Source organism: Acanthamoeba castellanii, assembly GCF_000313135.1.
Source record: "Acanthamoeba castellanii str. Neff unplaced genomic scaffold scf7180000084776, whole genome shotgun sequence".
In the NCBI taxonomy this organism is placed as follows: Eukaryota; Discosea; order Longamoebia; family Acanthamoebidae; genus Acanthamoeba; species Acanthamoeba castellanii.
The window spans coordinates 573,643-593,995 of NW_004457586.1; the positions used below are offsets into that span (position 1 = coordinate 573,643).

At 58.7% G+C, this 20,353-nt stretch overlaps 10 protein-coding genes across 10 annotated transcripts; 2 read left to right on the forward strand and 8 right to left on the reverse strand.

The window, feature by feature from the left end:
- Positions 1 to 49: 49 nt before the first annotated feature.
- ACA1_281260 (RhoGAP domain containing protein) lies at positions 50 to 3,473 on the reverse strand (the record flags this gene model as incomplete). Its single annotated transcript, XM_004344725.1, has 11 exons — positions 50 to 498; positions 635 to 740; positions 901 to 1,095; positions 1,181 to 1,354; positions 1,431 to 1,671; positions 1,773 to 1,901; positions 2,020 to 2,354; positions 2,439 to 2,728; positions 2,812 to 2,889; positions 2,983 to 3,105; positions 3,257 to 3,473. The coding sequence occupies 11 exons, from the start codon at positions 3,471 to 3,473 to the stop codon at positions 50 to 52; spliced, it is 2,337 nt and encodes a 778-aa protein (XP_004344775.1).
- Positions 3,474 to 3,507: 34 nt separating this feature from the next.
- ACA1_281270 (uncharacterized protein) lies at positions 3,508 to 4,673 on the reverse strand (the record flags this gene model as incomplete). Its single annotated transcript, XM_004344726.1, has 3 exons — positions 3,508 to 4,298; positions 4,451 to 4,570; positions 4,649 to 4,673. The coding sequence occupies 3 exons, from the start codon at positions 4,671 to 4,673 to the stop codon at positions 3,508 to 3,510; spliced, it is 936 nt and encodes a 311-aa protein (XP_004344776.1).
- Positions 4,674 to 4,812: 139 nt separating this feature from the next.
- Positions 4,813 to 6,280, reverse strand: ACA1_281280 (Hypothetical protein; the record flags this gene model as incomplete). Its single annotated transcript, XM_004344727.1, has 7 exons — positions 4,813 to 4,893; positions 4,997 to 5,199; positions 5,332 to 5,491; positions 5,571 to 5,671; positions 5,752 to 5,806; positions 5,880 to 6,000; positions 6,168 to 6,280. The coding sequence occupies 7 exons, from the start codon at positions 6,278 to 6,280 to the stop codon at positions 4,813 to 4,815; spliced, it is 834 nt and encodes a 277-aa protein (XP_004344777.1).
- A 326-nt stretch (positions 6,281 to 6,606) lies between these two features.
- On the forward strand, positions 6,607 to 7,984 carry ACA1_281290 (Leucinezipper-like transcriptional regulator 1 (LZTR-1), putative; the record flags this gene model as incomplete). Its single annotated transcript, XM_004344728.1, has 6 exons — positions 6,607 to 6,799; positions 6,915 to 7,073; positions 7,216 to 7,410; positions 7,505 to 7,678; positions 7,762 to 7,922; positions 7,955 to 7,984. The coding sequence occupies 6 exons, from the start codon at positions 6,607 to 6,609 to the stop codon at positions 7,982 to 7,984; spliced, it is 912 nt and encodes a 303-aa protein (XP_004344778.1).
- A 231-nt stretch (positions 7,985 to 8,215) lies between these two features.
- On the forward strand, positions 8,216 to 10,178 carry ACA1_281300 (Ras subfamily protein; the record flags this gene model as incomplete). Its single annotated transcript, XM_004344729.1, has 9 exons — positions 8,216 to 8,523; positions 8,592 to 8,755; positions 9,048 to 9,122; positions 9,212 to 9,261; positions 9,354 to 9,404; positions 9,473 to 9,539; positions 9,630 to 9,698; positions 9,770 to 9,952; positions 10,075 to 10,178. 9 exons carry the CDS (start codon positions 8,216 to 8,218, stop codon positions 10,176 to 10,178), a joined length of 1,071 nt encoding a protein of 356 aa, XP_004344779.1.
- Positions 10,179 to 10,324: 146 nt separating this feature from the next.
- On the reverse strand, positions 10,325 to 11,128 carry ACA1_281310 (uncharacterized protein; the record flags this gene model as incomplete). Its single annotated transcript, XM_004344730.1, has 1 exon — positions 10,325 to 11,128. The coding sequence occupies one exon, from the start codon at positions 11,126 to 11,128 to the stop codon at positions 10,325 to 10,327; it is 804 nt and encodes a 267-aa protein (XP_004344780.1).
- A 127-nt stretch (positions 11,129 to 11,255) lies between these two features.
- ACA1_281320 (Sel1 repeatcontaining protein) lies at positions 11,256 to 15,178 on the reverse strand (the record flags this gene model as incomplete). The annotated part of the gene is made up of 15 exons (XM_004344731.1): positions 11,256 to 11,442; positions 11,600 to 11,752; positions 11,927 to 12,096; positions 12,181 to 12,277; positions 12,404 to 12,591; positions 12,677 to 12,732; positions 12,835 to 12,981; positions 13,089 to 13,162; positions 13,265 to 13,362; positions 13,446 to 13,598; positions 13,671 to 13,743; positions 13,817 to 13,992; positions 14,061 to 14,315; positions 14,411 to 14,871; positions 15,034 to 15,178. 15 exons carry the CDS (start codon positions 15,176 to 15,178, stop codon positions 11,256 to 11,258), a joined length of 2,433 nt encoding a protein of 810 aa, XP_004344781.1.
- A 191-nt stretch (positions 15,179 to 15,369) lies between these two features.
- ACA1_281330 (protein kinase domain containing protein) lies at positions 15,370 to 18,115 on the reverse strand (the record flags this gene model as incomplete). The annotated part of the gene is made up of 16 exons (XM_004344732.1): positions 15,370 to 15,485; positions 15,576 to 15,692; positions 15,764 to 15,881; positions 15,954 to 16,057; positions 16,126 to 16,222; positions 16,311 to 16,432; positions 16,506 to 16,643; positions 16,722 to 16,802; positions 16,883 to 16,991; positions 17,077 to 17,119; positions 17,198 to 17,316; positions 17,404 to 17,447; positions 17,518 to 17,597; positions 17,675 to 17,735; positions 17,820 to 17,910; positions 18,008 to 18,115. 16 exons carry the CDS (start codon positions 18,113 to 18,115, stop codon positions 15,370 to 15,372), a joined length of 1,548 nt encoding a protein of 515 aa, XP_004344782.1.
- Positions 18,116 to 18,245: 130 nt separating this feature from the next.
- Positions 18,246 to 19,855, reverse strand: ACA1_281340 (Ydr279p family (RNase H2 complex component) protein; the record flags this gene model as incomplete). The annotated part of the gene is made up of 9 exons (XM_004344733.1): positions 18,246 to 18,315; positions 18,405 to 18,527; positions 18,740 to 18,821; positions 18,904 to 18,963; positions 19,167 to 19,296; positions 19,386 to 19,462; positions 19,545 to 19,646; positions 19,702 to 19,755; positions 19,819 to 19,855. The coding sequence occupies 9 exons, from the start codon at positions 19,853 to 19,855 to the stop codon at positions 18,246 to 18,248; spliced, it is 735 nt and encodes a 244-aa protein (XP_004344783.1).
- A 22-nt stretch (positions 19,856 to 19,877) lies between these two features.
- Positions 19,878 to 20,322, reverse strand: ACA1_281350 (uncharacterized protein; the record flags this gene model as incomplete). Its single annotated transcript, XM_004344734.1, has 3 exons — positions 19,878 to 20,013; positions 20,082 to 20,144; positions 20,234 to 20,322. Coding segments are annotated over 3 exons (288 nt in total), but the record flags the coding sequence as incomplete, so codon positions are not given.
- Positions 20,323 to 20,353: the final 31 nt, after the last annotated feature.

Consider the following 20,353-nt stretch of genomic DNA (forward strand, 5'->3'; position numbering starts at 1 on the left):
GACGCTGGGTTGTGGTACAAAAAACAAGTTACATGTGCGAGGTGGTGGGCTAGCTGCTGCTGCTGTCGCCGCCGAAGAAGCCGCGGATGGTGGAGGAGAAGGAAGAGGAGGAGAAGAGGGTGGCGGGGCCGCCAGAGGAGGAGGTGGTGGTGGAGGGTGGCCCGCGCACGCTGGCGACGAGGCTGCGCGGTTCGCACTCGAGGGACAGCTGGTAGAGCCGGTCGTCGGCCTCGCGGCTGCGGGTGCTGCCGCCGCCGCTCGGCCCCAGCTCGCGCTCGGCGGCGGTGAGCGTGGTCTCGAGGAAGTCGCGCACCTTGGGCAGCGGCTCGAAGGCGAAGGGCTTCCGCTGGAAGTTGATGAGGTCCACGATGGCCACCGCGACGCGCCTCCGCTTCTCAAAGTTGATGATGACAGGGGCGTCATGGCCCTCGTACCCCTCCACGGCGAACTCGTTGGCGTTGCCCTCCTCGATGAACGTGAGGTCGCTCAGGTAAATTCCTGTCGTGCGCCACCCGTGAGCAAGGCGCACACGCACGACACGACACGACACGACACGACACGACACGACACGACACGACACGACACGACACGACACGACACGACACGACACGACACGCGATGATGGTTCAAGTACCGAGGTAGGGGAGACAGGGAGGCTCGGCACATTTGACGGTCTCACGGTAGACCCGGTAGTTGGCGTTCGTGAAGGCGGCAAAGTCCTCGTACACCGCCCTGGCCCTCTGCGGCAGACCCTCAAAAGTGCGCTGTGCGTGCGGTGCGTGCGGTGAGTGCGGTGAGTGCGGTGTGTGCGTTAGGGATTGGGGTTGACAGTGAAGAGGGGAGCGGTGGTGGTGGACTTGCCTTGAGCCGATGTATGGGCGAGGAGTAGAGCGCCGACACGATCTCCACCATGCCGTTGAAGTTCTGCACCTTCTGGCACTCGACGGCGACGTTGATGAAGAAGTTCATCACCCGCACCCGCTGCGCCAGCTCCTTCTCCCGCAGGATGCGCATCGCCACGCTCGCGCTCATCAGGTTGAACCGCCGGATCAGCTCCAGCACGTTCGGCGCGCTCTCCTGTTGCTTGCTCCACCTCTGTGGTTCGCTCGCGATGATCGTCAGCCAACAAAAAGAACGAAACAAAGAACGAAAAGCGACAGGCAGGGGGGAGGGAGTGTACGAGATCGAGGCACTCGGTGGGCTGGATCTTGCGGTAGAAGCCGAACTCGGCGAGGGCCATCTGGCGCGCCAGCTCGGCCGGGTGGAGGTCGGTGAAGTCCTTCAGGAGCACGGGCGGCTTGATGGGCTTCGGCACGTCGCCCACCGGCACCATCGACAACTCCTGGCCCGTCGCCTGCACCTACCGTCAGCCACCGCACACACCGCACACATCGCACACGACGGAACACCGCAAGACGCACGACACGAACCTTGCGTGATATCATGTAGAGGAGTTTGTGTGCGGGCTTGGTGAAGTGGGGGTCGGTGGCGAGCTTGTCGGTGAGGAACTGGGTGAGGCGCATCTGCCGCGCGTCGAGACCCTCGAAGTCGTACCAGTAGCTCTCCACCCAGGTCTTGACCACGAACCAGATCTTGCTCCGCACCGTGAGCCGGTACAGCTCCCAGTCCTCCCTCGACCGGCCCTTCCGCAGCCGCACCGGAATCGCATACCTGCCATTCCATCCATACCACACGTCGTGTCGACAGCAACCCTCAGTTCGGCCGAAACGAGGGAGTGGTGCAGTGGTGAGCGTGTGTGAGTGGGTACGTACCGGCGCACGAGGAGGTCGATGAGCTCGTCGGGCGAGGAGAAGGAGTGGAGCGTGAGCAGGAACGACTGAACGAAGAACGGGTCGTGGCCTTGGTCGCCCGTGAGGCGCTCCACCAGCTTGATCAGGGTCCTGCAGTCAGAACAGCGTCATCGTCGTCCACAGATCTACGCACTTAAGGTGGCGTGTGTGTGTGTGTGTGTGTGTGTGTGTGTGTGTGTGTGTGTGTGTGTGTGTGTGTGTGTGGTACCCGCCGATCAGCACGCCCTCGGCATTGAACCTCGTGTTGGTGTAGTTGTCCTCCTCGTCGAACGGGTACAGGCTGGCTTCTTCTTCTTCGTATTCTTCTTCCTCCTCCTCCTCCTCTTCTGCTGCTGTCGTGGTCGTCTGATGCCCGCTTTCGCCGGCTTCTCCGTACGCTTCTGCGTGGTGCTCATCGGACTCGGCGGGCTCGGCGTCGAAGAGCCAGGCGTGGTGCAGGATGAGCAGCGACGTGAGGCGGTTGACCAGGTGGATGATGTCGATGTTGGCCATCGGCTCGCCCGCCTTGAACAGCAGCGTGGGTCCGACCACCGTTGCCACCGCCTTCCCCCGAAAGCACCATCACCGTCAGGTGTGTGCCGTGTGTCGTGTGTGTGTGTCGTGTGTCTCGTGTGTAGTCTGGCGTACCGCGATGTTCATGCGGTTGATGTGTTCGTACTGGAGGACCAGCGCCCAGTACTCGACCAGCCGCCGCAGGGTGGCCCGGTTGACGGGTGGCAGAAGCTGAAGCGTGTCCTTGATGCCCCACAGCACCGCGTCGGCGCTGTCGGCGTCGTCGCCCTGCTGCTGGCAGACCGCGACCCACTGGTCGTAGAGCTGGCCGGTGAGCAGGGGCTCGGGCAGTTCGCGCAGGAAGGCCTTGAGGAGGTTGGCCACGTTGTTGATGTTCTTCTCCCCACTGAAGTCGATCGGCTCACCTGCACCGCCGTGCGTCGTGTGTGTCGTGTGCGGTCGACTGTCAGCATAATGAGACCAATCCTAAATCAAATAGATAAGCTACCTTTTTCAAACCTGGCCCGTAGTTGGTTCATCTGCATCGTGCTGCCGGCCTCGCGGAAGATTCCCTCCGACATGGCCCCTTGAGAGAATGGGAGTGTCAGGCCAGCCTACAGGCCGCAGACCTGCGCACGCCCAGGTTCGGGGCATGGTGCGGTGTGGTACGGTGCGGTACCGTTTTGTTTGTGGAGCACCTCCAGCGCCCGCGCGATGACGAGCGGGACCTGCAGCGTCGGGTGGCTCTCCCTTTGCCTCTCCATTACTTCCTCCAGCGACACGCCGTACACCCGGCCTTTCCCTGCATTGATGATTTCGGGTTGGTCACACGTGTGTGTTGTGTGTGTGTTGTGTGTGTGTGTGTGTGTGTGTGTGTGTGTGTGTGTGTGTGTGTGTGTGTGTGTGTGTGTGTGTGTGGTGTGTCATGCGTGTCGTGCCATGGTGTGTGATACCGGAGGTGGTGGGGTTGGCCGGCGGGACCTCGCTGGCGGTCAGGATGTTCTTGGCGGCCAAGACCGTGGCCGAGGGGCGGTAGAGCAACCACGTGCTGAGGTAGTTCAGCAGCCCCTCCTTCTCCTTCTCCTTGTTGCTGCTGCTCGCGGGCATCGCCTGCGCAACTGCGCTCACCGAGAAGGCCTCCACCGGCGCCGACTCCTCGTCCTGCACCATCGCGCGGCTGCTCGAGACGCGGTCGTCCGCCGACTCAGTCGTGATCGTGGGAATGCCGCCGCCGCCTCTCAGCGTGGCTGTGGCGGTGGTCGTCCGTGACCGTGCCGCCGCTACCGCTGCCACCGCCTTCCCTGAGCGTGTCGCCGCTGGTCATCCGCCGCGAGATGCCGCGGCTCGAGTAGAGCTTGTCCTTGATGTCCTCCTGCCCCATGAGCCTGACCGGCAGCGGCATGTCGGGCAGCGGCGGCGCCGAAGCTTCGTTGTGGTGGTCGTCTTCATTGTCGTCGTCATCGTCGCCGTCTTCATGTTCGCTCATGTGCCGCAGGGTGCGCGACCGGCGCCAGGTGATGCCGGTGGTCGGGCCGTCGGTCGTGAGGCGCCGCGTGAGGGCGTGCGGTGCGGGCGCGTGGCTCCCGGAGCCCAACGACGCCAGGGCGTCGCTGCTGCGGGGCTTGGGCGGAAGCGGAGGCGGCATGCGGCGCGACGAGGTTGAAGTCGACGACGACGACGCGCTGGGCCTGGGCTGGAGGTAGTACTCGTCGCTCGCCCCGGTGGCCACCGTCGCAGCTCTCTCGCGGCTCTCGATGGGCGGCAGCTCCTCCGGCGGCGCGACGTCGGCGCTTCGCTGTCGCTGCAGCCGCTGCATGATTTGCTGGGCGATCTGCTGCTGCTGTTGCTGCTGATGTCCGGCGGACCCGGCTGCAGCCGGGCGCGGTGCGGGCTGCGGCAAGGGCGGCAGCGCGGGCGCTCGGTCGGCGACGACGCCGTACCCACCGCCGCTTCCTCCTCCTCCCCACTCCTCCCCGCCTTCCCATTCTCCACCACCTTCCTCCTACACGCGCACCGCACACGCGCGCCGCACGCACCGCACACGCACGCACCGCACACGCCACAAATAAGGATCGAAACGAGGAGAGAGGAACTAAGCGAAGGCCTTGGCGTACTTCGAAGGCCGTGGTACTATGATGGTGGGCCACCGGGCTTGGCCGAGGGTGCGGGCGGTGGCGGCTTGCTCGGCGGAGCGGACCCGAGGGGCTTGGGCGGGGGCTGGCCCCGTATGGCGTGCTGGCGCCACCGCTTCCTGTCCTCCCCTCCGCCTGAGCACAGTTCCTCCACTCAATCAATCTCTCTTGCCGTGTGCCACCACATCAAAAATCAAAAGACGGTCAAGGTACCTTGACTGTCTTGCTGTGCATCCATTGACGTGGTTGTGCGTCGTCTTGACGGGCTGGGAAGTGTGTTGCCCCACCTCTCGGCCATTTAATTTGTTGAATTACTTTAAATGAAAAGCAAACAGGGAAATACGAGGGAAATTACGCCAGGTGTTTGTTTGGTCTGGCTACAGGGGTCTCTTTTGCAGTTTGATGATACAGATTTCATCGCAGCGATAGAACGGATGAAACTCGTCCCAATCCAGCACCTGTTCCGCGTTAGCGTTGGTGGCAAGACGGTCAGTCACACTTGCGTGCGATGAGCGATTCTCTGCGCAGCGGAGGCTGAATGGGGAATGGGAGGGGGCAGACCTCAATGTCAAAGTGCTGGGCGGCCAGCTCCTCGAACTTGGAGTCGATGTCCCTGGAGCGGCCCTCGTGCGCGATCAGGATGACGGTCTTGGGCGAAGAGAGGATGTCGAGCGCGTTGATGAGCAGCGGCACGGCCTCCTCGGCGTAGATGATGTCCGACCCGACAATGAGATCAAAGGGCGGACTGTACTCCTCGTTGATGTCTGCGTGCGTGCGGCGCATTCCCCGCACTCCCACACGAGGCGCAACACGCAACACGACACGCAACACGATACGTGAGCGTCGCAAACACAAATAACAGAGACAAGAGATGGGCTGGAGGAGGAACGACGCACCCTGGGCCGATGAGCTCCAGTCCAGCTCGCCGGCGCGAATGTTGACGGGGCGCACGAGCGGGTCGTCGTCCGCAGGCGTCGCATCGTCCTCAACACCGGCGGCGTGGCTTCGACTTGTTCGGTAGCCGAAATTGCGATCGACGTTGGCTTCCATCACGTCCTGTTGGGTTGGATCAGCATCATCGCGACGCAGCGAGCTAGCGGTGGATTTCAAGGAGCGAGCGGGCGAGCGAACGTACGATTTGGTCGTACAGGTCGGTGAGGTGGACCTCCGCCCCGAGCCAGGCCAGCGCGATGCCCACTAGCCCGCATCCCGCACCCAACTCCACCGCCCGTAAGCCTGTGGTCACAGAGGCACAGACAGCGCTGTGGTTAGTCTGGCGTGTGTGGCGTGTGTGGCGTGTGTGGCGTGGCGGTTACCAGTAAAATCGAACCGCTCGCGAACGTGTTCGAAGTACTTCAGCAGCACAATGCTCTGAGGGACCGGTGAACAGTGTCAGGACGCTCCAGGGATTTGAGGAGGCTTGGTGGAGGCGAGGAGTCCGCACCGCATCCCAGAGGTAGCAGCCACAACCGCTGTCGAAGGTCTGCACGATCGCGAATCGACGACCGGCAAAGTCCACCCACGCCAGTTGGTCGTCCTCCTCGGACAGCAGGGTCGGCCACCGACTCTCGTTCTGCCTGCAAGTGGTAACATTTATTTTATTTTATTTTGGGAGCGAATTAATGAATAGATATTATATTTTTGTATTTGTGTGGCACAATAAATATAAATGAATTCATAAAATTCATAAAAAATAGCAATCCAGTAAATGAGTGGAGGCCAAGGGTAGTACTTCGCTAGGACGACCTCAACGTCGCCCAGCACGACCTTGGTCAGCCTGTTGCCGTCACGATATGGCAGCCACCGCGTCACCGACGTGCCTCGCTTCTTCCCCGGAGCCAGCATCTTGCGCAACGGAGCGTTGCATTTTTTTTTGATTATTTCTTTTTGATAGTTTCTTTTTGATAGTTTCTTTTTCTGGGCCACTTTCTCTTCTGTGCGGGTAACTTACACCTGCACGCGGAAGTGGACCGAAAGCAGGTACTTGTGATCGGGTTGAGCGAGGCGGTATGCACTCACGCGAAAGGGCAAGCACACCATATTTTGCATATTATCGTGAGTGGGCTTTTGCGAGTGGTCACTAAAAATGGCAACCAATCACAACCAAAGCCCAGTTTTTTATACCTTGGTTGGTAACTTTGTTTTTTTCCAAACCGACAACAACGTTGACGATGGAGGGCAGCACTAACCAGGATGCGAGGTGGCAAGAGGTCTCCCTTGGTGCAGGCGCATGGCCAGCGCCACGCCACGGCCACTCGGCAGTGGTGTGCCACCACAGTCCTGGCGGAGGCCCCGCCCTGTGCGTCTACGGCGGCTTCGGCGACGACGGTCGCCCCCTCGACGACCTCTTCCTCTTTGCCTTCCGTTCGTACCCCCCTACTTTTTGATCATTTATTTATTTATTATTAATTAAAAAAAACATTCATGAGAGAGACGAGGCGAACTGACCACTTATGTGGCTGGGGGCGCGAACGAACAGTGAAGGGCGAGTGGCGCGCGGTGAAGAAGGCCAAGGCGACGCCTGTGGGCCGTCACTCGCACACGGCAGTCGTCTGGCGCGACTCCATGTTCGTGTTTGGCGGCGCCACGGCCGATCCCACCGGTGTGCCCTCCGGCCAGCTGCTGGAGTTCAACTTCCGTACCCCTCTCCCTCCTTGATTGTCATCATCCATGATGATGATGCTGATGATGATGATGATGCTGATGATGCTGATGACGACGACGACGATGGTGGTGGTGATGACGATGATGATTACGCGTAATTGTGGGATGCAGGGAAGGCGGCTTGGTCGGAGGTGAAGACCAAGGGCGACCAACCAAAGCCTCGCTGGGGCCACTCGGCCGTGCTTGTCGTCGCTCCGCAGCACCAGCAGCAAGCGCCGCCACGGACGGGGAGGAGGACGGCGCGAGCATGTGGGTGTTTGGCGGATTCACCACGACAGGCGTCGATAACGATCTCTTCTGCTTTCACTTCCGTACGCGCGCACCTGATCAGCCCACGATCTACCAACGACATGACCACGACGGTGATGATGATGATGATGATGTTTGGGGGACTGCATGGTTCAGGCACGAAGACGTGGGAGCGGGTGAGCGCCGCCGGCGATGGAGCGGTGGAGGGACCATCCGCGAGGCACTTGCACTCGGCCGTGGTGAGTCCCGACGGGGAAAGCATGGTCGTGGTGGGCGGCTTCAGCGGGTCCGGGTCGGTCAATTTCGCCGACGCCTGGAGCTTCCACTTCGGTACCGTGTGGTCCTGACTCTGCCCGACACGCACGACACGCAACAGGGCGAGGATTGAAAGGTGGTGGTGGGCGAGGGTGCAGGCACAAGGAAGTGGCGCGAGCTGGAGGTGCCGGCCAGTTTCGCCGGGAGGCGCGGGCACAGGGCTGCAGTCGTTGAGCCAAGCACCGGCGGTGGCGTGATGGTGGTGCACGGTGGACGCGACAAGGCCGGTCCTCTCGCCGACCTGCACCTCTTCCGTTTCGGTACGTATGCCTGGGTGGGCGCACCTCTCAGAACTCTCTCACTTTGCTCGAGCACAAGTGACATTGTTGGCGCTGCTTGAACAACAGACGACGAGACGTGGAGCCATCACGAGGAACAAGGAACATCATCATCATCATCATCAATAGAAACAGAGGGGTGGCCTTCGGGCCGCTATTTCCACTCGCTCACACCATGGGCCGGCCGGCTCTGGGTACGGGTCTCTCTTTGTCTTGTTCGATTTGCCTCGCCATGATCGCGTTAGTTCACCATTATCGGGTGGTGGGAACCCAGATGTTTGGAGGTCTGGGCGTGGACGTGCGCAACAACGATGGGAAGCCGCACAACCTGTGCGAACTTTACCAGTTGTGCTGTCCCGCAATTATTGCAGGCACCGAGGGCGGCGAGGGCGCCTATTTCTACGATTTTGCTGCTGACGACAACGAAGACCTGACCGCTGGCGGCAAGGCGGCGAGGAGGACGAAGCGCGCGGTGGACTTCATCAACGTGCTTCCGGCCGAGATCTCCCTCCACATTCTGTCGTTCCTGCCCAGTGCCGACGTCGGCGCCACTTTGCCGCGTGTGAGCAAGGCTTGGCAACGGTACGCGCCCATCCACGCGAGTCGCTGGGGCATACTTCTCATGGACGTGGGCGCCATCACAACACAAGGTTTGTGGAGGACGATGCGCTCTGGCGCGATGCGGTCTCCACGTTCGTGCAGGATCTCGCCCAACGCAAGATCGGCCACGTCGACAGCAGCGCCCAGAAACAAAAGACCGGTTGCAAGGCGCAGCTGAAGCAGGCGCTCGAGAGCAACCCGTTCCATGATACGTGTTGATCGTTTTCGTTTTCGTTTTCGTTTTCGTTTTCGTTTTTTTCGTTTTTTTCGTTTTCGTTTTCGTTTTTTTCGTTCGCAAGCTGGCACGTGACTAACGCGTTGGCGTGGCGGTCACACGAGTGCGTTACGAAAGCCCAGTTCCCTACGATGACAAACGCGGCAAAAAAGACGCGGGGGAGATCAAGGCAGTGGTCATTGGTGCTGGTGCGTGGGCTGCTCTGCGTTCCTTCGGTGATGCATGCAAACGTGGGCCAACGCGCGTGTTTGCGGTTGTTGGTCGCTTGCAGGCGGAGTGGGCAAGTCGGCGTTGACCATCATGTTCATCCAGAATCACTTCATCGAGGAATACGACCCCACCATCGGTGCGCGTTGCGCCCCACCTATTAATTCACTCTTGCTCTCTGCTCCATTAGCCGCGACTTTGGTCTGACGCTTTTCCATCTCGACACAGAGGACAGCTACCGTAAGCAGTTCTTGGTCAATGTCTACGTCGTCCTCATGGTGCGCGCGCAGTTTGGTTTTGCTGGTTTTCGCACTTCTTTCTTTGGCCTAACCTGTGCGCGCGTGCATGCATGCCTGCGTCGTGTGTGCAGGACATCCTGGACACGGCGGGTCCGGAGGAGTTTTCGGCCATGCGTGAGCAGGTGCGTTGTGCGTGGCCAAGCCAAAAAAACTGGTGTGCGCTCTTGGCTCATGACACTTGAGCGCGCAGTGGGTTCGCACTGGCACCGCTTTCATGATGGTGTACTCTGTCACCAACAGAGCCAGCTTCGAAGAAAGTACGCCCCCTGATGCACCAGGGGCACAAGCCAATGGCAGCAGCTGCACACAATCACCAACTAATCACCATCATCCAAATCTCTCCACAGTTGAGCACCACCAGTGGGAACTCATCTTGCGGGTCAAGGACACGGAAACCTTCAGTGCCATCCTCGTCGGTACGCGCACGAGAGAGAAACGGCACATTGACACGCGCACTGACACACACACTGTACCCCCCCCGCGGCAGGCAATAAGAGTGATGTGGACACGCACCCGGTGTATGACTGGAACCGTAAAGCCGCCGAGCGCGAGATAACACACGCCGAGGGCGCCGCGTTGGCGCGCAAGCTGAGCGTGGCGTCAGGGCGCCCAGTGCCGTTCATCGAGACCAGCGCCAAGCTCAACATCAACGTCACCACTGCCTTTGCCGGTATCTCTCTTACACCATGCTCGGCCCTCACTGCTGGCCTCTCTCATCACACCTCTTTAACCATTGTGTGTGCCGTGTGTGTGTGTGTGTGTTGTGTATGTGGTGGGGGGGCGTGGTTCTAGGGCTGGCGTATATGGAACTGCAGAGGAAAGGCCTAGTTGGCCCGGCGAAGAGCAACAGCCAGGCACGTGCCAGAGAGAAGCCCACCAGGTGTTTGCTCTCCTGAGGCGATCAACCCACCCACCACCTCGATTAAATTCCAGTTTGAATCCCATGACATCAGAGTCGTTGCCTCTCTTATGAGAGTGCTAACACGATCAGTTAGGGTGTATTTCAGGCTATGCTGGTGTCTGTGACGGTGGTCAGGCGGTGTCAAGCGTAGTTATTGGGAGACATGACCAGAGCGGGAGACGTGAGAATGTGCCACTCGCAGAAGCCGTCGTCGCTCACGACTTCCCATGCTTGAAGCTTCTCGTACAGCTGCCTATTGTTGTGGCGCACGTACTCCACAACCTTGCTCCTCGCAACTCCTTGGCTGGTCGTGACGCCGGCCGCGACCAGGCCTTGGCTGATGGTGCCCAGAGCCTCCTGGGTCTTCGCCCTTACAGCGCCTTGGAGGACGAACTTGTTCATCGCCAGCTGGGTGCAGTCAATCATGAGGTTCAGGTCATCGCGCGAGTAGTGCGCCCTTGTTGTCAGCAACCTGGAGAAGATGTGGAGACTCTCCATGTCGAAGAGCGTCTTCGCGGTGGCCGCTTCTGGCACTATTTCAGCCATACCCCCAAGAATCCTCGCCTCGTCCTCCTCATCGACGTACGAGATGTGGCCTTCGGGTGTCGCCTTCTGGCACATGCGCAGGACCCAACCTCCCTCCTCCTCTCTCCCTTCGATCTCGCGATAGCGGAGCCACCATCCCCCGGGGCTCGCTCGAAGTAGAGCGAAGTCGGGCGTATCGTGGTAGGTCTCAGCGAGATGTTGGAGTTGCTGCTGCACACCCATCGCCAGCGCACGCTTGTGGAGTGCGGCGCATTGTGTCTCGTTACACAAGGGGAAGCGGTATCGCAGAGCAGCCCCTTCCTTCAGCGGCCGGCCCAAGTCCTCAGAGGGAAAGGGGGCACTGGTGGTGAAGCACAGCGCCCCGGCCTGGGGTGCAGCTTCGTGGTGCTGGGTGTGCATTGTTGGAGCTTCTGGTTGTGCCTCCTGGCTGTTCAGCGCTTTTTTAGGGCTTTACGAAAACACAACGAACGCCTGTTTCCTAGTATTTAAATAATTAAGCTGGTAGCACAGCCAAAAGTGGAGGCAATCACGAGAGGCTGTTGAAGGACTGGCGGAAGACCTTGCCCCACCGTGCCACCAGTAGGGCGGCCAGCTGCCGTCGTGCCTCGTCGTCGCCTTCGTCCGCCTCCTGCGCCAGCATCTTCATGCTCTCGCTGTCGATCTCCATCTCCGCCGCCCCACCCGCTCCTTGCAGAGCGCACAGTTCCTCCAGTCTGTGGTAGAGTCGTGATCAGAACAGATCTAGTGATCATCTATGCAGCTTCGCTAACGCGCTCTGCCTGGCGGACACACACGCACCACCGCATACAACACGCACACAACACGCGAACAAACGACACGACACATGGCACACCAAGAGGGGAGTGGTACTTTTTCTGGGCGAGTTCGTCGCCGTTCTTGGCGGCTTTCTTGTAGAGCCGCTTGGCCATTTCGAGGTCCTTGGACGTCGCACGTCCTTCGTAATACATGTCCGCCAGTGGTCGGAACGCTTTCGGGTACTCGTAGATCATCGCTTGCGTGTACCTGACGGCGGCGACCATCACACAACACACGTAATTGAGTGAACAACCACCACAGGACATGCGGCCCGCACGACACGAACACGGCATGACACACGACACGACACGACACGCACAGCACAGCACACACGCGAACACAATCCACGGGCTGCGTGCGGTGTTAATGGCGATGGGGTACCTGGCAAAAGCGAGGGCTTCGTCGCGCGGAACGAGTACGCCCTGGTCGTACAGAGCAGCCTCGGCGTAGAAGGCGCCCACTTGTCCCTGCGCCGCGGCCCGCACGAACCACTTGGCCGCCTTCTTGCCGTTCTGTTCCACTCCGATCCCTCGCGCGTACATCTTGCCGACCTGCATCCGCGTGACCGCACGAGGCTGTGAGTTGGTGGTGCGTGCGTGGGGCTCGCACCTGGCTGCCTGCGGTGTGGGGCGTACGCGATAGGCCGCCGTGACGTCTCCCGCATTGGCAGCGCGGGTGAAATGCTTGAACGCTTTCCTGTAATCGCGTCCCACTTCCTTTCCCTCGTAATACCTTCACACGACCGCACACGACCGCACACGACCGCACACGACACACACACACAAAGACCGCACAGGACACGCGGCCTGTTGGTCACATGAAACACGAGACCGCCACCTTTAACGCGAACCAACGTACAGGAGCCCGAGGCGATAGATAGCGTCGATGCTGCCGGCCTCGATCGCGCGCTTGAGCCAGGCGATGCCCTTCTCGGTGTTGCGTTCCACGCCGTCCCCGGTCAACAGCAGGTTGCCCAGATCGTACATGGCCTCCTTGTGGCCCTGCCCCGCCGCCCTCTCGCTCCAGTAGGACGACGCCTTCGTGTCCTAGAGTGACCCCCATCACGCACGGGGGAAGGTTGTCAGGCACCACTGGCACCAATGCGGGCCTTTGGTTGGGGGAAGAGCGAACCGGAGGAGTGAGGCGTGTGTAGACCTGGCTCAGGTAATACTGGCCCAATGCGGAGCCTGCAGCCGAGAAATATAAATAAATGTAAAAAACAAATAAATAAAAAGGCATAAATAGGAATTAGTATAAAAATAAAATAAATGAAACAAAATGATGCGTACCCTCTTCGGCCTTCTCGGTGAGGATGGGAAGGAGGGCGGCGGCGCTGTCGCCGATGATGTCGTTCATGGTGTCCGGCACGTCGTCGTAGCCCTTCTCCTCCGCCAGGAGCAGCCAACGGATGGCCTCCCTCAGATTCTTGGCCACACCTAGAACGTGCACGCACCCCGCTGGTGAGCGCAACAACAACAACCTCCCAACAAGGGTTTCGATACACCGACAACGCCGGCAACCAACGGGGAGAGGAAAGAAGTACCGAGCGCGTTGTTGTACATGACGCCCACATTGAACGCACAAACAGCATCGCCCTGTTCGGCACCCTTCAAGAACCTGTGACCGTTTAAAAAACAGTGTGTTACCACAAACCGCAGCAACCAGAAGCGGCCATCGCGCAGTTGTGAAAGATTCTTCCGAGGCAGCGTGGGCGTGTACCATTCGGCGGCTTTGCAGTAGTCTCGCTCGGTTTGATCGCCAAAAAAGTAGGTGGTGCCCAGGTGGAATTGGGCCTTGAGGTTGCCATGATTCCCGGCCTAACACACCCGCGTGCCACAAGTCCGCTGTCAGCCAGAGCCACTTGGGGGGAAAGTGTGTGTTGGTTGGGGGCGGGCAAGACCTGGCTGAGGAGGTGAATGGCTTGGTTGATGTCCGGTGCGATGCCATCGCCCTTGAGGTACATCACGCCCAGGTTGGCCTGCGCGGGGACGTTCCCCTGCTCCGCTGCCTTGGCATACCACACCCGCGCCTTCTCCATGTCTTTGGGCGTGCCCTGTTCAACATGTCCACACGTGTGCTAGGCTTAGAGCGCGAGTGCGAGTGCGAGTGCGAGCGAGCGGTGTACCTGTCCTCGCGCATAGCAACACCCAAGGTTGCACTGCGCCTCACCACTTCCCGCCTCCGCAGCCCGGGTGTACCTACAAGTTGACCCGTTGTAACAAATCATCAGCTACCGGGCCTCAAACACGCTGATAGAGGGGGCACACGCACCATTCGAAAGCCTTTTCGGGGTTCTGTTCGACGCCCCAGCCCTTGCTGTAGGCCTTCCCCACGGCGAACATGCCGTGCGAGTAGTGTTGGTCGGCGGCCTTGGAGTACCAGCGGAAGGCCAGGTCGTAGTTGCGGGCCACACCGCACCCGTACCGATAGCACCACCCCACATTGTACTGCAACCCCCAAACACTGGTTAGCCACCAATCAAGGCACGCAGATGACGTGGCACGGGCTGCGGTACCTGCGCGGCGGCAAGGCCGGCCTCGGCGGCCTTCATGAACCAGGAGAAGGCGGTCTCGGGGTTCTTCTCGGTGCCCTTGCCGTGCTTGAGGCACACGCCGTAGCGGTAGGACGCCTCCGTGTGGCCGGCCTCGGCCGCCCGCTTGTAGCAGTCGTGGGCCTCCTGCAGGTCCCCGTCTTCGGTCTTCTCGCACGTCAGGCCTCGCTGGAACAGCGCCTCCGCCTCCACCTGTGCTATTCTCTCGGCCGAGTCCGTCTGTGCGTGTGCGTGCCGTGTGCGTGTGCGTGTTGTGTGCGTCAGGTGCGTGCGACAAAGTTTAGGAAAATGCAACGGGTCAGTGGTGTGCGTACGTTGGTGGGCGTGGGCGTGGTAGTGGTGGTCGTGGCCTTGTCTGCCGGGGAGGCTAGCGAGCCCTCTGTGTCGCTCAGCGGGGCGCTCGGGTTCTCTGATGGTGCTGACGACGCTGTCGGCACGGATGACGATGTCGTCACCGACACGAAGGGCCACGGTGATGGGAACGAGCCGGGCACGGTCGGCACCACTAGCGACACGACGCCGCCGCCACCACTGACTAGGTCCCGCAGTGACATGCCCCTGGGAAGCAGCACCGCTTGCTTCTCCTCCGACATGCCTGTGTCGTGCTCGTTCTCGTAACTCGAGTTCTCTTCGCCGCCCCCAGTAGACGAGGCCTCCTTTTCACCGCGCGCCTCCTTGGGGTGTCGCTGGAGCAGCGCCAGCCACCCGTCGGCCTCGAGCTCCGCCGCACCCACCTTGGTCCCGCACTCCGCACATTCCAGCCTGCCGGCCGGCTCTGCAGACACTACAAATATTGATTTAATTTATTTCTCATTGATATAATAATCTATAACTAATAAGTAGCGCAAAAAAAGGGTACCCAAATAAACAATTTTTGAATTCTTTTAAATTCTGGTAATTTATAAAAGAAAGAAAGATGCTTTTGGGGGGGGGGTACCTTCAACGAGACCACCCGGTGCGGTGGAGCGAAAGGCGGAGGAGGCGCAGGCCAGACAAAAATGGTGGGCGCACGGCAGCTGTAGGCCCTCGTTTGTTGACTGCTTGCAGCCACCGCACGTGGCCACCTCCCGCGTCCGCTTCATTTCGTATTTCCTTGTTTCTGTGTTTGATTTATCTTCAAAAAGATATTTCTGATTTATCTTCTGTCGCTCCTCAACTTTGATGCGTTTTGAACGGAATTTGATTTTATTTTCAATTAGAGCCGTATTTATTGTTCTCTTTTTTTGTGGACCAATAAAGCGAGACTGTCGCACCTCTTCGAAGAAATGGCCGCTCAGAAGCCGGAGAGGTCGGTCTCGTAGCCGGCGGCTTCCTTGGGCGCCAGCTTTTCGATCCACGGGTGCGGGCAGGGTCGGGCGAAGCTCTCTGGCCGCGTTTCCTGGTAGTGCGCTGGACAGATCACACACGACACACGACACAGCAAGAGCTGAGAAAAAAGGAAACTGCAGCAGTGTGGCCTTGGCAGCTGGGGAGGTGTACCGATGATCTCGTGGATGGTGCTGGCCGAAACGGTCCCCAGCACGAGTCGATCGCCGTTTCGGGCCACCTTGAGCTGCATGCGGCCCTTCTCTCCGACAAAAGCCAGGACGTAGAAACCTGATTTGGGGACACATCGACGTAAGGTTCAGTAAGGTGGTGTTGGGAGGGGAAGGTGTGGCCACTCGTACCCGGTTCCGAGCTGAAGCGAGCGAGGAATGTGCCGGTGGGCTGGTTCAGCAGCTTGTCGTTGGTCTCCTCCCTCGAGATTGCCCCGTGGAACCAAGGCTGAGCGCATATGCCCTCCACCTGGGCAAACAGCAGTACGTAAGCTCCATAGGCCGGCTCGGCACAGGATTGAATCGCTCTGGTGTGCCGTACCCTATCGAGGAAGCTCTGCTTGTCCTTGTCGCTGGTCTTGAACGACCCGAACCACGACGTGAGCTCCGTCACCTTTTCCATTGACACCAGCCCGCGCGTGATCTCTGCAGAGGCCCATTGTTAATTGTTGCAGCACCCCCCTCTCTTCAGTTACACGGAAAGCGGGAGGTACCGAGCAAGGCGAGCACGATCTGCAGGCGCGGGTCGGCCTCGGTGGTACTCAGGTAGGAGGCCAGCCCAGACACGAACTTGACGACGGGGCAATAATACTGCGCGCGTGGCAACACGCCCGCATGAGCATCAACCCAGCAGTGCCACCGACGAAAGAGTGCAATGCATTTGGGGGGTGGGAGGTACCTCGAACGAGAAGACCGCGGCCCAGACCTCGCGTGCACCCTCATCGGGGATGAGAATGACGTTCAGTTCATCCACGATCTTCTGGAACGTGGGCCGCACACTCGGGTCATTGTCCCAGCACGCTGCGGAATGCACCAAACCATTGAGGAACAGAAGACGGGGTGAGAGGTGCGGTGTTCTTGTCGCGGTGTGTACCTTGCATGAGCGCGGCCAGTCGAGGCGGGCACGAGGCCGGAATCTTGGGGCGCACGCCGGAGCAGACGGCGTCCCTGATCTCCTGCCCGGTCATGTTTTCATCGTAGGGCGAATCGCGCGTGAAGAGCTCGTAGAGAACTGCGTGTTTTGCAAGACAAGGCGTTTTACACGGCCATAAGCGGGTGGCGCACACAAAGGGCGCGAAGCCGAACATACCAATAGAAAAGGAATAGACATCCGTCTTTTCGTTGTACTCCTCCTCCCGGAAGACCTCGGGCGCGATTGTGTAGGGCGTGCCTGTTGTGACGAGACGACACAGTGACGTCAGCGATCACAAACCAACCTCAACCCGACGGGCTCAGCGCGTTCGTTCGCACCTTTGAGTCCGTAGTGCCCCGAAGCGCCAGCCACGTTCCGCTTGACGTGCGTAAGGCCGAAATCGCATATCTTCAGATTGTAGTTGTTGTCCACGAGTACATTCGAGCTCTGTACGATGAGCGCCCGACCAGAGATATGAGTCAGAAACAACCTCCGCAGAAAAGAAGGCGCGAACATGGGTCTTTGCATGTACCTTGAGGTCGCGATGGATGAACACGGGCTTGGTGTTGTGAAGCCTAGGAATGAGTAGTACTCAGAGGTCAACATTGTTGTGAAGACGATCGTCAAGTGAATCCGAATCACACGCTACGTACCAGGTCATGGCGATGGCGAGATCGGTGGCCATCTTGATGCGCTGGAAGTAGCTCAGTTCGACAGTCTTGTCCTTGAGCAGATGCTCGAGGTCTCCACGCGGGAGGAACTCGGTCACCAGCTGGAGGGTGGTGCCATTAACAGTGAGCAAACAAGGTGCTGGCCCACCTCAACACAACTCAGCCAAGAAGGAGCAGGCAACACTCACCATCAGGTTGTCTCCGGTCGTGGAAGCACCCATGAACTGCACCACTGCGCAAGGAAATAGGGAGGTGAGCGAGGATGAAGCAACACCAAGGCGCGAGCCTGTGCGCACACTTACCCTTCGGGTGACGCAGCTGCTTCATGATGGCCACCTCTTGCCTAAAGTTGGCCAGCTCTGTTTGTGTGAGATCGCTCGCGCTGTACATGGTCGGGAGAGTGGTCAGCCAAACAAACCGCATCTTGACTCTGCCGGTTCAGGCTCAGCCGGCGGTTACCTGTGGTGCAACTTCTTCACCGCGACATCTTCCTGGTGCAGCTTGCCCTTCAGCACGACACCTGCGGGCGATGTGAAGAGTTGGCTCACGGTGAGCTGCACTCTCGCTCACCAAAATGGCGACTGGTGGTTGTGCGGCGAAGTACCCTGAGCACCCTTGCCCAGCTCGGCCAGAATGGTCAGCGCCGAGAGGTCAACTTCACAAGAGGCCAGCTCCTCTTCGGTGAAGATGTGCTCCTGAGGAAGAGAAGACAAGAGGTTTAAAAAAACAACAATATTTCCAATTAAATAAAATTTAAATATTCAACTAATTGGGAATAAGAAGGGGACGAACGGTGGACAGTTTGGGTTCGTTCAGGTTGAAGATATCGCCAGGCTGCACGACCTTCGTTTGCACCTGCTGCAGTGCATCCTTCTTGAAGTTCTTTATCAGGGCCAGCATCTTGTGTTCGTCTTCGTTCGCACAACAAAGAGAGTGGCCAGTGTTCGTGACCCACGGGAAATCCCATTTTCTCATATTTCCTTTCACGAAACCAAAAACAAAACAAAAGAAAATTGATGACGTCTCTTTGTTACTCTTTCTTCTTGACGGCAAAGAAGCTGGTGAGCGTCTTCATCCCTCGCTTGTCCACCTTCTCCAACCTGTCGGGTGGTGTTTGTAGGAGGAGGTGATGTGTCAGATAAGCGCACGCCGGCGTGGAAGGAAAGTTCGGATCTGGGGGGGAACGAACTTCTTCTGCGCCAGAGACTTCTGCGGCGTCTTGGGTTCGGCGGTCTTGGCCGCGCCTCCGTCATAGGCGTACTTGCTAATCTCGTCCTGCTCCCACTCGTAGACCTCCGCATTCCCACCAAAGCTGTGCTTCTCGGCAGCTGCATGTCATGCGACTCGATCAGTCAACATAGAAAGCTGCACGTTACCACACGCCACACGCATACCCGATTGGCCGGTGTTCTGCGCGAGGGCTGCAGACTTCTCTGTGGGAATGTGGACTGGCGGCAAGCTAACATGGAATGTGAGTGCTCATTGCCCAATACGAACAGCAGGATTTGGGCACCATGCACTTACCCATAGGCCTCGCACAGCTTCGTCTGCCAGTCGTTGTTGATGTAGTCAGATATGAATCCGATGGCGGCCTTTGTCAGTTCGGCTGCAGTAGAGGAAATATCCAAATTGAGCATGGTTCTCACGGCAGGGAGCAGAGCCTGCTGGTGACAGGCTGTTGGTGGTACCATCGGTCAGGGGAGTGGAGTCCCGGTAATTGGCAGCTCGGGCGCCGCCTCGCAGACTGCCTGCGAGGTCGGGGGATGCGGCCAGATGGGCCTTCATTTTGTGCACCTTCGCCTGTAGCCATTTCACCACCTTGCTGTTGTCCAATCGGTAGTAGATGCGCCCACCCCCCGCATCTGTTCAACAACAGCGCCACCAGGCGGAACGGCAGGGGTGGTCAGTGGGTGTGCGATCATTCCGAGGGTGAGACGAAGCCGCTAGGTACCTTTAGTGTCGCACACGAGCCCCAACGGAAGCGTGGGCCACTCGAGAAAGTGAGCATAGCCAGGGTAGGCCTCGAAGTCCTCGGTTAGGATTTGATCCTTCTCACAGAAGTAGCCTGCACTCTCGGATGTCTGACTCACAGGGAAAGGTGTGCACACGAGCGCATGGTGAGGACACCACATCAGCTAGCGAAGGTTGGGCGCAAGTGTGCGTGCGGTACCTGCTTTCGGTTCTTCTCCAAAAGAGGCACGAGCAGGAAGAGCGGGTCCACCTCCGTGGCAATGAACAGACTGCCATCTGCACATTGTACCACATGTCAAAGTGGGGAGTGTAGCACCAAGCACTATGTCATTGGCAAAATGTGGTGGTTGCCACCCACCTTTGTGCACGTAGTTGTCCTTGAACCAGCAGCGGTATCGCTCGGTCACCTTCTGTATCTCAAGGACCTGCCCCGACCGCACCATAAACCGGGCAGCAGCACCTGCGCTTCAAGCATGAGGTCAAGGAGAGGGCAAGCCCCGGGGGGGGGGGCGTACCCGTTCGCGGATGGGGCAGAGTTATGATTTTGAGATCTTGTTGACCCTCCGCATCTGCACATAAGAAGAGGTGGTCCATAAGGCAGAACGAAGGGCGCCGGTAGCAAGGGGTGGTACTTTGGGGCAGTATGAAGATTCGCTCTGCTTGTTTCATCTCTCAACGGTAAGACAAAAGAAAAACAAGTATAATTTATTTGTTTTATGCAAAATAAATAGAGCAAAAATGGCTGCATCAGCTCTTGCTGTCTCGAGGCATCTTCAAAACTTCTGCTTGCCGGTGATGATGTTGTACCACATCTGGAAGTCGCCCATCTGCCCACCAAAACACGAGGAAAGATTAATTTGATAATTGAAGCGCTAAAATTGGCAGTCAATCGTACGAGCGAGTAGAAAGGGTGCTTGAAAGTGGCGGGCTTGTTCTTCTCAATGAAGAAGTGACCAACCTACATTCACGTGTTAGCAACGAACTGCAAGTCGAACAGTAGATGAAATACATGAATTGCAGTTTGTCAATTGTTTTGGCGTGTAGTACCCAGGCGAAGCCGTAGCCCAAGACGAAGGGAGCGAAGAGGAACTTGTAGAGGCCGAGGAAGGTGAGGATAGCCAGCGAGAGCAGAGCCAGACTGGTGCCGATGAAGTGCAAGCGGCGATT